The 15,368-nt window shown below is 40.2% G+C and overlaps 2 protein-coding genes across 6 annotated transcripts in view; one reads left to right on the forward strand and one right to left on the reverse strand.

The window, feature by feature from the left end:
- Cpeb3 (cytoplasmic polyadenylation element binding protein 3) overlaps positions 1–6,756 on the reverse strand; it is a 212,148-nt gene extending 205,392 nt beyond the window's left edge. For 2 of the 5 annotated variants that reach the window (XM_087185572.1, XM_013069855.3), the window contains exon 1: positions 6,506–6,688. The gene's annotated coding sequence lies outside the window, so the exon portion shown is untranslated. Of the gene's footprint in view, positions 1–5,839; positions 5,883–6,458; positions 6,481–6,505; positions 6,689–6,734 lie in introns of those variants that run through there. The other 3 variants (XM_021253043.2, XM_021253046.2, XM_021253045.2) reach the window with 3 other exon arrangements.
- The window catches only part of Marchf5 (membrane associated ring-CH-type finger 5), a 44,145-nt gene continuing 35,514 nt past the window's right edge, over positions 6,738–15,368 (forward strand). The window contains exon 1 of the mRNA XM_004838512.4: positions 6,738–7,099. Within this exon, the coding sequence (XP_004838569.1) occupies positions 7,065–7,099 (35 nt within the window). The 5' untranslated portion in view covers positions 6,738–7,064. The remainder of the gene's footprint in view (positions 7,100–15,368) is intronic.

Here is a 15,368-nt window from a genome sequence, read left to right on the forward strand (position 1 = left end):
TACAGGTTAGTGCCACCACATCCAACTATCATTTTTTATAGATACATTTATCATGTTAAAAAACCTTCTATTCCTAGTTGAGTGCCTTTTTTTTTCTTTTATAAGCAAGCTGGGATGGGAAATAAGAGATTAATAAACTTGGTTGTGGCTTCACAGAGCACAAAATGTTTAGTACTCATTTTCTGAAACACTCCCAAAATTTTGCTTGATTTTTTCTTAATTTTCAGCAAATTATCTTGCTGTTTGCTTGGGTTCTGGATAACACACAATAGTTACATCCCAAAAAAAACAGTTACATCCATGTTCTTTTCACTTTCATTTTTCCTTCACAGTGCACCAGTATATGTCTACTGTAGCACTTTACCTTTTAGGTTCATTGCCATCTTTATTCTTTCCAACAGAAGAGCTATCTGCCATTTTGAGTAGGGGCTAGTTTCTGTGAAGGCTTGGGATCAGCAAAGGTTTGCAGTAATAGCAAACTTTGAAAGTCAAGTTCCAAGAGTAACATAAAAACAAAACCTAGGGGCTGAGGAGATAGCTCAAAGATACAGCACAGGTGAGGTCCCTGGGCTCAATTCCCAGCATCAAACTAAACAAAACAAAACAAAACACTGTTAGATCCTTAGGGGCCTGAAGATTTCAGGTTAAAAAAATCTCTAATCTATAGATATAAAGGCTAATGATACTTTTCATCACCTACTATTTGTCATTAGAGAAATGTCTATTTAGATCATTTGTCCATTTTAAAATTGGATTGTTTTTATTATTGATGTTAAACCTTCTAAACACAAGTCCCTTTTCAGATATAGCATTTCCAAAAATGTCTTCCATTCTGGAGGCTGTCTTTTCTCTCTCTTCCCTCTCTCTCTCCCTCTCCCTGTTTTCTGAGATAGGGTTTCACTATGTAGCCTAAACTGGCCTCATACTCATGATCATCCTTTCCCCTTCCCCCCAGTGCTTAGATTACAGGCTCTGCCACCACACCAGGCAGGGTCTTTTCTTTTCTTTTTTTTTTTTTGGTCTTTTGAGACAGCAACTCACTGTGTAGACCAGACTGGTCTTGAACTCACAGCGATCCTCCTGCCTCAGACTCCAGGGTGCTGGGATTACAGGTATGAGTCACCATGCCCAGTCAGTCATGTTTTTTGCTTTCTTTTTTTTTTTCTTGTGCAGTACTGGGATAAAACCTGGGGCCTCACATGTGCTAGGCAAGCACTCTTCCACTGAACTACATCTCCAGCTCCTTTCATTTTAATTTTTTGAAATTTTGAGACAAGGTCTCACCAAACTGTCCAGGCTGGTCTCAAACTTGTAATACTCTTGCCTCAGCCTCCCAAGTAATGAGGATTACAGTCATGTACCACTGCACCCAGCTGGAAAATAATTCTTCATACATATATTTTATCATAAAATTAACACTTTAGGAACAAGCCACAGAAAGAAAAATATGACATGTTATTCTGTGATTTTTTTTCACACCTTGATAAACCACTATATATTCCAGAACACATAACCTAAAGAGAAGAATTTAAGCAAGAATAATGAATATAACAAGACTTCTACCATTTTTATGACAAGAATACAATTTGGTCAATGAAAATCACTTATCTTCTGTAAATATCTACTTATTAGAGTATATGTATATAGATAGGATACAAATGAAGATAAATAGGGTTTAGACTGTCCTTTGTAAGTGGTTAGTGAATCATCTGTCTAGAATTAAGAAAATAATTCAATCAAAGTAATCCTGTATATGCTAAGCCCCCAAATATATACTGGTGATCAAAATTTTCCCATTAATGTTCTTAACCTATCTAAGGATCTCCAAGAATTAATAATAGTGTTAAAGCAAACTTTGGAAAATGCTCACAGACCATGGCCAAGTTATTGAGACCTAGTTCAATCCTAACTCATCTGTTTCAAACCCACCCTCATTTATACCACTTCATTAAAGAACTTTTCATAATAATTAAGAGCTAAGCCACCTGAACTCTTAACCATATGTCTGTCACTTAATCCTCTCAGGTACCACATAATGCAAATTCTATAATTCTTCCCTTGGAGAAGAAGCTGGTTTAAAGAGATAATGTAACCTGCCTAAAGTTGCTAGTCTTCTGAGTAGCAATGCTGAAACTCAAACCTATGTCTAAATTGCAGGTCTCAACCACTGCATTATCTTTGCAGAGATTCTCTAACATTAGTCTAATAATCATTTAGGAAGCTTGTTAAACAGACACTAATTAGGAACCACTACAGAGCACAAAATCAGAATTTCCAGGACTTTCTCAGACTCATAACAGATTTAGAAACCACTACAAGTTACCTTCCCATTTCCCTCACAATGGAGTCTATTTCTTATGCCTAACCCCACCTCCAACTCCCCAGCAGTTTCCATCTCTCCTAAGATATGGACAAAATTCATTAAATTGGCCTACAAATTTCTTTTCTTCATAGTCTGCCACCCATTGATCTTTTTGGGTTTCATGTTGCCCTATGATCCCTTCCTTGTTAGTTTCTCTGTTTCATCGTGTGGCCTTCCTTCATAGGGCAATTTCTACATGCTGTTCTTTACCCTGGAATGTTCCTTCCTCCCCGCTTTATCTATTTAATGCCTGCTCTTTTTCAGGTCTGAACATATTAGACACTTCCTCAGAGAAACTTGCACTGACCTCCCTATGTCAAGTCCCTAATTATAATTTCTCATAACACTATTGCAACTTAACAAATTTATATACCTGATTCTCTCCCACTATAAACTTTACAAACATCCACTACACTTGGTTTTGCTCATTATTATCTCCAGTACTTACATGATTAGATTGAATGAATTAACAGATTCAAGGCCTTTTAATTATTCCTTAATCAACTATATTTTCCACTTACATAACAGAGACCTACAGTTTCAGTTATAGAGGTTAACTCCTCTCATTACATCTTTTCAATCTTATCCAGACCCAAGATCCTTTCTACCTCTTCACTTACTTAATTCCTTCTCTCGCTACAAGATAAAGCCCATTTCCCCATTTCACAAAGGTTTTTCTGTTTTGTTTTTTGTTTTTTGGCAGGGTCTCACTATGTAGTTCAGGCTAGCCTTGAACTCAGTATGTAGCCCAGGCTAGCCTCAACTCTCAGTGATTCTCCTGCTTCACCCTCCCAAGTACTGAGATTGCAGGTGTGTGCCACTATACCCAGCAACAAAGTTCTCTTTAATATTCTAGCCTACAACTGTCTCCTCCAAATTTCTCTATCACTTTGTATATCTATGCCACTCATTTGGTTCTTTTTCATATGCTTACATGTTGTCATTATACAATATTTCATATATAAGTACCTTGTTTTATTTTTCTAAATACAAACATTTCAGGGCTCTTAAGAGAAGTTATGGTTTAATTTGCTACTAGAGCACCCATGCACATAATAAATTCCCTGGAAACATCTGCTGATGGAATTAATAAAGAATTTTCTGTAGCCTGCTTTGAAGACTCAGCCTGCATGCAGTTTATCATCCAATTTGGAAATTGACAGTTCTCTTTGGAGGATACCTTACTATGTTACATTATTTCTCTATGTTCTCTAGGGAATATCTCCAGGGCCCCTATGATAGTTTAAAACAAGTTATTTTAAATTTCCTAAGATATTTACAACAGTTCATAATCAGGTATTTGTAAATCCATTACTAAATATTAAAACAATCCGTAACTCTTTAAGATAAATCTACATTGTTAATCCTTGTTCTTGTCCTCTGAAACTGAGAAAATCTTTAAGTATTTTAGTACATTAATTTCTATTTTAAAAGTATCTCTGCTGGGTGTGGTGGCACATGCCTGAAATCCCAGCACTCAGAAGGCTGGAGTTGAAGGATGGACAGAGTTTGAGGCCACTACATAAACTACACTAAACTACATAGTGAGACCCTGTGTCAAAGAAAAAAGAAGTATCTCTGAAGAAAAAGATTTCTTTGACTGTGGTCATGGTGGTTACTCCCTTGACTGAATAACATTTACCATAAATCTTTAACACTATATAAAATGGGGAAGTGAATTTCAACTCTTTTCTCTAAATTCTAAGTAATTAAGACTTTTTTCCTCAAAATCAGAGAGTAAATTGTTTGTCCCAACTATCCTGAGTCTCACTGGGAAAATCCAAGAACCACAGAAAGCAAACTTGACAGACAATTTGAAATTCAGGCTATGTGTGTCAGTCATTTTATTTATTTATTTATTTTTTGGTACTAGGGATCAAAGTCGGGACCTTGCGCTTTCAAGGCAGGCGCCATGTCTGTCATTGTAAATGCAAGTATTAGTTTACTTTAAGAGTTTTACCAATCATGACTTTTGCTTGCATTAATAGAAAAAAATGTTTGATTAAAAATATCAGTTATGTGTACCTATTTCTCTTTCGATTCTCTTTAGATGTTCTCATGTACATTTTATATGGATCTAATTTTTTTTTTCTGCCTTGGGTATTGAACCCAGAGGCCTATGCATGCTAGGCAAGTGCTGCATCACTGAACTACATCCCCAGTTCTTTAAAAAAATTTTTTTTTAAATTTTATTTTGAGACAGGGTCTCACTAAGTTGCCCAGGCTGACCTTAAAACTTGCAATCCTTCTCCCTCAGCCTTCCAAGTAGCTGGGATTACAGGCATATGGCACTATGCCTGGCTATGGATCTAATTACTTTTAACAGCTTTATGAAGATGTAATTTGTGTACCATAAACTATACCCATTTTATTTCTATTTATTTACTTAGCAACTATTGCTGCTATGAACATTCTCAAACATATCTTTCTGTAGATACAGGTTTTCATTTCTCTTGGGAGATACCTAGACTTGGATACCTAGATTAGTCAGGGACTAATCACTTCAGTGAATCTTTTTTTTTTTTTCCTCCAGTGCCATAGATCAAATCCAGGGTCTCATCCAAAGGATCAAATAGAAACCAAATAAAAATCCTGAGATCCTTTGGTGTTAACCATAAAGTGAAATGGAGTTTTCACTAGCCTAATCAATATACTAAGATAAAATTCTGGAGGTTTTTTGTTTGTTTGGTTTTGGGTTTTGGTTTTTTTGGTGTGTTTTTGTTTGTTTTTTTGCAGTACTGGGGATAGAACTAAGGACCTTGTGCTTTCGAGGCAGGCGTGCTGCTACTGAGCTAAATCCCCGGTCCTAAAATTCTGTTGTGGTTTTTTGGGGGTTTTTTGTTTTTTTGTTTTGGTTACCGGGGATCCAACTCGGGTCCTTCTAAAATTCTGTTTTTAAGCAGATGTCTATATCCAACTCCTTATGGCTGACAATTGCTTTGGAGATAGAGTAGAGGGAAGCTTACACAGTACAAGGAAGAAAAGAGTCTTTCCCTAAGGTGGGCCTGTTTCTTATTTCAGGAGAAAAAGGTATTAATCATAATACCCCAAAGCCTTTTAAAGCATATTTCAGAAATTGGACCAAATAAAATTCTGGACATATCTATCTATCCTTCCCTCCCTCCCTCCCTTCCTTCCTTCTTTCCTGGCACCCAGTGCAAACTTTGAATAAGTAATTAAGAGCTGACTGTAAATTTCTACATTAAAAAAGAATTACTAAAAACACATTTTCAGCGGGGCGTAGTGGTGCATGCCTGTAATCCCAATACTAGGAAGACTGAGACAGGAGGATTGTTGGGAGTTCAAGGCCAGCCTGAACTTCGTATGTACACAGCAAAACCTTGTCTCCACACTCTCCCAAAAAGATCGTACATTTTCATTTAAAGAAAATAATCAAACACTGTACAGCAGATATAACTACCAAACGTCCTACCAACCACAGCACTAGGGAAGCCATGGATCGTCCGAAATACCCACTCGTTTCAGTCAACAGCTTCTTCCTCTCGCCACACAGCTATCCCTAGAGCGTCAGAGAACAGCCCAATGAGTGATTCGTGGCTTCTCCCTTGAGTCCACACCCCGTACCCCCAACCCCGCCATCCACCTGCTTGGAGGTGTTAAGAAGACAAAAATTGGTTAACAGAGGTCAGTAGCAGAAAGAGAAACAAACATCCCTGACAACCCACAGCTGAGTAAGCAAGAGCTGTTTATTCACGAACATGTTCCATTTGGAGACTATTGGGGAGCCCTTGAAAGCTTATGGAAGGCACATTTGAGAAGGCTCATAGAGAGGCAAAGAATCATCTTTTCTCCTTCAACCCCCTACCTCCAAACACACAGAGACTCGGTGACAATGGTCCTGTCAAGGTAGCCCCTACGCTTCCGCCCCCTCAGGAATAACCTCACACATGAAGCATCCTACCCCTTGCGGGGGTTGTATAACACCCCCAAAATGGGCTCTGATGTGGGAAAGGCTGACTCCACCGCCGGGGGCTTCCCTCTGCCACCACGGCCCGCCCCAACGCCACAGCCGGGGCTGCGGACCTGGACGAGACATGGCCCTTCAGCCCCCTCCCCTCACCTGGCTCAGCCTTACCTGAGGGCAAGAGCTGAGGAGTAAAGAAACAGACAAGAAGGGCTGACCTTGTTGCTAGTGACAGTGGAGCGGTACATCCTGCTGCTTCCCGGAAAGCGACCCGAAGGACATTTCCCCCCTCCCCTGAGGAAGGAAACGGGAGGGCGCCGGCCGGGCGGCGGCGGTGGTCCGGGCTGGCTGGCTTCTACCGGGACGAGCAGAGGACTACATCTCCCAGGATGCTCTGGGCTCGCCCAGCGTCGTGACCCGGGCGCGCACGGGGGCGGTGACTCTTACCTCACAGAGGTAGCTCCTCCGGTGGCAGCAACTCAGCGCCCGCGGTACATGGACCGGAACCTCGGGCCGACGGGCAGGAACAGGGGCCGCGATCGCCGCCTCCCCGCGTCAGGCTCCTCCTCCCCGCTCCCCACCGCCTCCTCCGGACGCCTGCTGTCCGTGCACCGCCGCCGCTGGCCTAACCGAGCCTCCCGGGGACTCTAGGAGGCAGGTTCGCGGCTGCCACGGGACTGAGGCCTACTTCGTCGCCTCTCAGTGCTATTGTCCCTGGGTGGGCCTGGACGCAGCCGGGTCCACTGGGCAGGGCCAAGTGCGCCGGCTCTGCAGAAGATGCCGGACCAAGCCCTACAGCAGATGCTGGACAGGTACGGGTAGCTTTGGGAGAGAGCTGGAGCGCCGACCTTCGCTCTCCCCTGCTCGCTGCTGCCTCGAGACTCGGGGCGTGGAGCCCGTTGTGCCGGGAAGAGTTCCACAACCCGGGGGCTGGGCAGAGGACAAAAAGTTTGGAGTTGGTACTTGGGGGAGTACAGAGCACGAGGCCTGGGTCGTAGACTTAGAAACTTAGTTAAGGAATGGAGTCTAGTTTTGTTGGAACGCCGTTTTGAAGTGATAGGTCCTCCTGTTACCCACAGAATTAGTTTCTTTTTCTTACCCTCCCCAACCCTCCCACCCGACTGTATTGTAAAGTGTGTGTCAGCGGTGTCAATGGAAAGAAGAACCAAATTCTCTTTCCCAGAGAATGAGTCGCCCACCCTTTAGAATTTTAAGCTTCTTTCCCAAAGCCAGGGGTAACCATTCTTTTGGAAAACCTGATAGGTTGATTTCCTTCTTCCCCCCCACCCCCACCCTATCTCCACCCCCCAATCTGTGAGGTCAGAGTATCCGCAAGGGAACCTTCACGGTCAAGACTAGACTAAAGGTTATGGAAAACAGCCTCACGAGTCCAACGCTGAACATTTGACACACTTGAGAATTGCTGAGTTCACTGAGAAAGTTTCGATTTATACGGGGCCAGTTGCCCATGGGGAGGGGGGGGCTCCAGTCGGTAAAACTCTTTGTGAAGTCGACTGCACCGCCCTCTGCTGTTCAAATTCTAGGCAGTGGGTTCTCCTATGAGTTTTTGGAAACTAAATCCACTTTGTACCCCTAGCTAGGGCTTCCTGTCATAATCCGATAGTATCAGCTAATTCATGTTTGTGGCTGCCTACAGCTTTCAGTGGATACCACTTGCCTCCCTGTTCAGCAAGTGAAACAGCTTTTTGTGCTGAGTAAAGGTCCAATTAAAGGTAGTTAAAGGAAGGACTTTCCCTAGAGATTATACCGAGTTAAATTCTGTTTGGGTCTCCCACACCCAAATCACCCAAGAGTATTGCTCCTCCTCCACTGACATTTCCTTTGGGTTTTAGAATTATGAGACTTTTAAATTGACAGAAATGTCACTGACATTTTTCATTTTGGATGACTAGTGTTTAGTCTAGCTAACCCTTGTTTCAGTCAACATTCTGACCTGTTTTGTCTACCCCTGTTTCAAATGTGTGGTTTACAAGCTCCGGAAAGGCAAAAATTTACTCATTGTTTACCTTACATCCTAGAACAGAGCCTAGCATCAAGTACATGATCAGGAAATAGTTGTTGTATAAACCAATTCATGAGGGCCGGGGATTTAGCTCATTGGTTCTGCCACCTGCCTGAAAAGCGCAAGGTCCTGAGTTCAATCCCTGGTACCAAAAATAAATAAATAAATAATTTTTTTAAAAATCTAACTCATGAAATTTGTCAGTTTATCTGGTTGTCCAGGGGTCTGATCATTTATCCGGTTTTCCTGTCATAGTTTAGCACACTGGCAAATTCTGGGATATTAATATTTCCCCAGAGACCACCTTCTGCTATTGCCAATTCCAGTCAAGTGAGACCCTGTTCTAGTGTAGAATATTTTATGATGAATTATTTTTCCTCTTGAGGGCCTTCCTTTCACTTTCACCTTTATGTGGTGACTTACAATTCCTATGTTCCAGAAGTTCCATAAAATTAAAAAGAAACTAGGGAATGCTAGTGAGCCATTTAAAACTTAGCAGTCTACTACTCTACAGTAATCCCAGTACTAGGGAGACTGAGGTAGGAGGAGAGCCGTGCCTGAACTACAGAGCCTAGCCTGAACTACATAGTGAAACCTGTCTCAACCCCCCTGCCCCCCCAAAATTAACAGTAACTTGGAAATTCTGGCTCCTTTACTGAAACAGGTGACCGTAACACTGGCTTTCTCTCACATTTATTCCTTTTTGACACACTTGAAGGTAGTTTGTGTGTGTTCGTGGCTGTATTGAGAATTTAACCCAGAGCTTTGTGAAGGCTAGGCAAGTACTTTCTAGCTGAGGTACATCCCCAGTCCTAAAGGCAGATACTTAAAACTTGACAAAGATCTTTGTTGCCTAGGTCAGTAGTTTGTAAATTAGCTCCCTGAGAATCACCTGAGGAGTATTTTAAAATATGGATGAATACTTGGATACTGCCCAAGATCAATGAGATCACAAATTTCTGGAGCGGAGGGCCTGGGCATCTATATTTTCAGAAGCCTTCTAGCCTTGTCTGATATGGGTGAAAACAACTGCCCTAAACCCTAAGTCCTGATCAGTAGTTTTGGGCTTTAGATGAAAATCTTAAAATTCTAATTTTGCCACTTAACAGCTGTGTGACATAGATTAGACAGATTTTTTTGTTTATAAGATGCTATTTATATAAATGATGTTAGGCAGACAGAAGGTACTTAAGACTAGTGTAACCATTGTGTCATTTTTTTCCCTCACTTCATATTTTTTATCATTCTAATCTGGGCTGACCCTACATGCAAATTCAACACATAGATACTCAACATGATTCATTTGAGGACTACTAATGGAATATGTCAGCCTACTGTGGCCCAGAATGCTTTTCATGAATCTAGCTTTTTCCCCATCTTTAGATTTATTTATTTATTTTTGAGAAAGGGTCTTTGTAGTTCAGGCTGGCCCTGAACTCACTATGTAGCCCAGGCTGACCTCAAACTCGCACTGATCCTCCTGCTTCAGCCTCTCCAGTGTTGAGATTACAGGCTTGCACCACCATGCCTGGCTCTGGATAGTAATGTTTTGAAGGACAGTTTAGCTCAGATACCCTTCCACATGTTTGTTTCTTTAGTACAGGTGAAGGCTAAGGAGATGTGTAAACATTTCGTTCAGTTGCTTCTAGGTTAAAAGTATGTATGTATTTTATACTGAGTCAATTATTAAATGTTTGTACTTACTGAATTTAATAAACACTGAGTGGCTACATATGCCCAGTACCATTCTAGGACCTTGGTATATAATAATGAATGTAATGAAAATGTTTTTAAGGAACTTATGCTCTAATGATGTTTGTGTTCCATAAACTTCAGAGTGAAGACTGTTTTAATTGTAACATACATGGTATGTTCATTATATACTACTTAATCTTTCAGGGGGTTTTTTTTGTTCTGTTTTTTTGTTTTGGTACTGGGAATCAAACTCAGGACGTTGGACTTGCTAGATAGGCGGGGTGACGCTGAGCTACATCCTGGCCCCTTGGTTTTGGTTTTGGTTTGGGTTTTTTTAAAGACAGGGTCTCACTCTAATCCTGGTTGGCTTTCAATTTACTGAGTAGACCAGGTTGGCCTCAAACTTGGAATCTTCCTCAATCTTTCACATGCTGGGATTGCACCATGTCCAGCAGAGTTTTCAAACTAGTGGCAATTTATTAACAGCTGAAGTTGAATTACCTCATTCTTTCTAAATAATTGATTCAGCCATTATTTATCTTGATAAATTTAATTCTTGCAGTATTTGTAAGTAAATGCGCACATATTTGTGTATATGTATTTTAATTCTTTCACTTTTGTAAATAAGCAACCATTTTATGTAAATTTATTTGATCTTTTAGGCTACTGAGTAAACAGTTGTTTGAAAGCAGTGGTGATAGAGGTGATTTTTTCTAATGTCATGAATGATTTGCAGTCAGAAATCTTATTTCCTTGAAATTATAACCACTTATTAGCTTAAACTGTTTGACCAGGTCCTTGAACCTTGGTCAGCTGAAGTCTATTATGTATTACTTTATCACTACCTACTTTATGATCTTTTTTTTCTTTTGTGTGTGTGTGTATGTCTCTACTGAAAAATACTTTATTGGGCTTTTGCTCCCCCCGAAACACTCAGGAATTTGTTGAGACTGTTTTGCATCACTTACTTGCACCTAGTGAGTAGGCAGGGAATATAGGCATGGCATCCCTAGAACCATCAGATGGAAGAAAAGGTCTATTTTCCTTAGCCCCTTTCACAAGGCAAAGTGAATTAGATCCTCTCTGCAAGGATGTTACCGTCCATGTGTATATCTCATTGGAGAGATGGGAAACTATACTTTGATAGAAGCCTGCCATATCTTTTTCTGCTTTATATAATTGTCTCTTAATTTCTGTTAAAGCAATTTCATATTCCTTTTGTCAGATTATATCTTTTTCAATCATACCACTACTCCATTTTGATAATTAAAAGCCCAATACTTGGAATTGAAAACAATTCATAGTAATATTTGCTTTCATCTATATGTAAAAAGTGGAAATGGAGCCAAGCATGGTAGTGCATGCCTGTAATCTCAGCACTTGGTAGGCTGAGGCAGGCAGTTCGCCTCGAGTTCTAAGCTAGCCTGGGCTATGTAATGAGTTCAAGGCCTGCCCAAACCTTGTAGTAAGGCCCTGCCTCAAAAAAAAAAAAAAAAAGTGGAAACATTGGCCTGGCATGATGCTACATGCCTATAATCCCAGCTCCAAAGAGACTGAGATAGTAGAATCACCACAAATTTGAGGCCAGCCTGAGCTACATAAGACCCTATCTCCAAAAAAAAAAAAGTGAAAATATTACAGATAAAATTCCCTTTGAATGCTGACCCCAGTCCCATGTCTTTCTCTCTTCCCTACTCCAATATTATAAAATGGGTTTATATTCTTCCAGCCTTCTTTAATGCTTTTATATATAAAATTATTAACATAGGACTTTTTTCCTTTATTCTGTTAGGACATTTTGTTTCTTCATTATTATCTCTCAATATAATTTGAATTTCATTGACCTTTCTTGTCCTTGACTAAACTAAAAGTATACGAAAAGTTGCCAATAATTTCTTGATAGGTAAAGATTTTTTCTTTGTTCTTATATCTTTGACATATATGTAGTTGAGACAAAACTGATGCCACCACTTCTCACTTTTTTTTTTTTTGGTATGGGAGATCAACTCTGATCCTTGCGCTTGTGAGGCAGGCACTGGAACCACTGAGCTAAATCCCCGGCAACCACTTCTTACTTTTGAAACTATGTTGTGTTATACTATTCTGTTTCTTTCTCTACCTTTACCTTTCTTTTTTTCTCATTATGTCTCACTTTACCTTTTCTTCCTTTATTTATTTATTTAGATTTTTTTGAGACAGGGTCTCACTATGTAGTTTAAGCTGGCCTTGAACTCACCATGTTGTCCAGGCTGGCCTTGAACTCACAGTGATCCTCCTGCCTGAGCCTCCTGAGTGCTGGGATTACAGGTGTGCACAGTCATGTCCAGAAACACCTTTTCTTCCTTTAATCTCAGCGTTTCAACCCTCTGCATTTATCATTCTGAAAAAGCATGCTCACTTATCTTACTTTCACCTCTATTTGAGTAACACCCAGATCTGTCTGACAGATCTCTCATTACATTTGTGACTCATTTCTCACTGGCCAGTGAACATTAACATTTGTGTATGTCCAGTATTACCAATTTATCTAGAACTATACTACTATTTCCCCAACTGTTTATCTCAATTTTTAATCTTTGATATGGCTAGTCTTCCAGTTCAGCAGCTGTAACATCTGTCTTGTCTTTTTTTGCTTTCTTCTTTCCAAATTTACTTATCAGATATTATGTGGGATTCTTCTTTCTCTGGCTGTAGTTTTTTAGGTCTAGGCTTTTTTACAAAGTAGTACCAGAATTGGCCAGGGTATAATTAGAATCATGCCATTTCCATTCTAGAAAACCTGCCAGTCTCTGTCACCTATAAGAGCAAAAATCTAAAAACTTTCAAGAGCCTAATGTGCCCTAACCTACTTTAACCATTTCTCTTGCCTTCTATTTCATTGTTCCCTGAATGTATGCTGTTCTTTCATCTCTATTTTTGCTTTACATGCCATTCTTAACACCTGGCCAACTCTACCCATCTTCATAGTTATCTCAAATAATCATACTAATGCCTCATGTGGCTACCTCATACAGAGTTATTAAAGTCTTCTGTGTGTCTCTACAACCATTATGCATATATCAATCATAATATATCATAATGTATTATAAAATTTTTAATACACCTATCCCTTGTCCAGGAGTTTACCACACACATACACCTTCTACCACCACCTTATGCATTTGACTGGAAGTTCATTGACAACAAAAAAGTTCTTGCTGGATGTTGTGGCACATGCATGCAATCCCAGCATAGAGAGGGGTGGGGGCACCTGAGCCAGGAAGATGCTGAAAATTCAAGGCCAGCCTGGGCTACACAGTGAGACTCTTATCTTAAAAACAAACAAACAACTCATTGATATCAGAAACTGCCTGTATTTCCTGTCTTATTTCTCCATACACTGACATTCTGTTGAATCACAGAATCTTTTTTTCATTCTTTATGACATACCAGTGCCTAGAAAAATCTTTGTATTTTTGTACTTGGCATTGAACTGAGGGCCTTCACACTGAGCTACACATCTCCAGTCCATTTTTATCTTTTATTTCAGACAGGGTCTCACTTGTGACAGTCCTCTTACCTCAGCCTCCCGATTTTTTGAGACAGGGTCGTGGCCATGCAGTTCAGGCTGGTTTTGAACTCACTGTGTGGCCTCCAATTGACGGTGATCCTTCTGCCTCAGCCTCATGAGTGCTGGGATTTCCACCACACCCAGCTCTTCTGTATTTTCTTACTGCTTATTAAGTTCAAATTCTTTAGCCTGAACTTTAAGACCTTCCAAAATCTCATCATTTATTCACATTTATTGTGATCCCATAGTTTTGCTTTTTTTGTTGTTTATTTGGTTTTTGCAGTACTGTTGAACCTAAGGCTTTGTGCATGCTAGGCAAACACTGTCCTCTAACTGTCTTGGGGACCTACATCCCCACCCTTTTTATTTTTTATTTTGAAACAGAGTCTTGCTGAGTTGCCCAGGCTGACTTTGAATTTGCAATCCTGCCTCAGCTTCCTGAGTAGCTGGGATTACAGGCAGGCACTGTTGCATCCAGCCTTATTGTGTTTAAGATATTCAGTACAAGGTTGGGGATTTAGCTCAGTGGTTTCGCCGACTGCTGCGCAAGCACAAGGACCTGAGTTCCATCCCCGGTACCAAAACAAAACAAAAAAAAAAGATATTCAGTACATGACCAGCACCAACTATCTTTATAATGTCTTTCTTTATGAATAAGTATATAAATCTTTTTTTCCCCCAGGCCAAACTGGTTTGCTTACTTTCCTCCAAACATGTTTGTGCTTTTTTGGCTTTTTGGCTTTGTTTGTTTGTTTTTGTTTTGTTTTGTTTTTGCAGCACTGAGGAATTGAACCCAGAGCCTTTGTACTAGGCTACATCCCCAGCCTCCTTTTTACTTTGAGACAGGGTCTCACTAAGTTGCCCCACCTGGGATCCTGCTGCCTCAGCCTCCCACACTGCTGGGATTACAGGCTTACACCACCATGTCTCACTTTTTGTTGGCATTTTATTTCAAAACTGTATCCATTCTCCAAAACCTAGAGGTTTGACCTCATTTGTAAAATTTTTCTTACCATTTCAACCAGATACATTTTTCTCCTCCACATTTATGTAGCATTTCCTCTCTAGTGCCTCCTAATTCTTCACATGCCAAAATTCACAATTCCTGATTATATGGCATTGAAAAACTGGAAAGAAGTTGGATTCTGGAGGAAGCTTTGTATGGAAGTTTAAAAGTACCCTAGCAAAATGGCTGTAATATTCTAACAAATGGAAAAAGGAAATTTTTCTCAAATACACATATGGCAGCAGCATAGGCATATGTGTACCAAAAAAGTCAATGTTTTGGAGTTAAGGTCTAGGTTGCATCCATGCCTCTCTGCTTACTATGTGGCCTTGATCTAATAATCACTTACTCTTTCTGGGCTTTTGCTTCCTTGTTTAAGATGGAAATAATTGTACTTTCAGAGCTTTAGAAGATCAGAGATGAAGGGCACAGCATGAATATTGTGCACACTATAAATGATTTCTTTCACTGTGATGTATATCCTTCAGCTTTGCCCTTTGATAACATGTCATGATTATGATTATATCTCTTTGATATGTCTAGATATTTTAACTTACGTTCCATTTGGGTGACCAGATATATAAAGAAACGTGTAGTCTCTCTGTGCTATATTTCCTGTTCCAGATACTGGTTGAGAAACGTTTAATACTGAGATAACAAGCAGTGTGCATTGTTTTCCATTGTTAAATGTGGCCTTCTTTGCATTTAGCATGTTTAAAGAAAAGAGTGCTTGTTCTCTTTAAAGCAAGTCATGTAAATACCCTACCACTACCACCAGGGATTGAACTCAGGACCTCGTGCTTGAAA

This window comes from Heterocephalus glaber, unplaced genomic scaffold (assembly GCF_053883595.1).
Source record: "Heterocephalus glaber isolate CG9 unplaced genomic scaffold, H.glaber_assembly_v1.0 deba00001497, whole genome shotgun sequence".
Taxonomy (NCBI): domain Eukaryota; kingdom Metazoa; phylum Chordata; class Mammalia; order Rodentia; family Bathyergidae; genus Heterocephalus; species Heterocephalus glaber.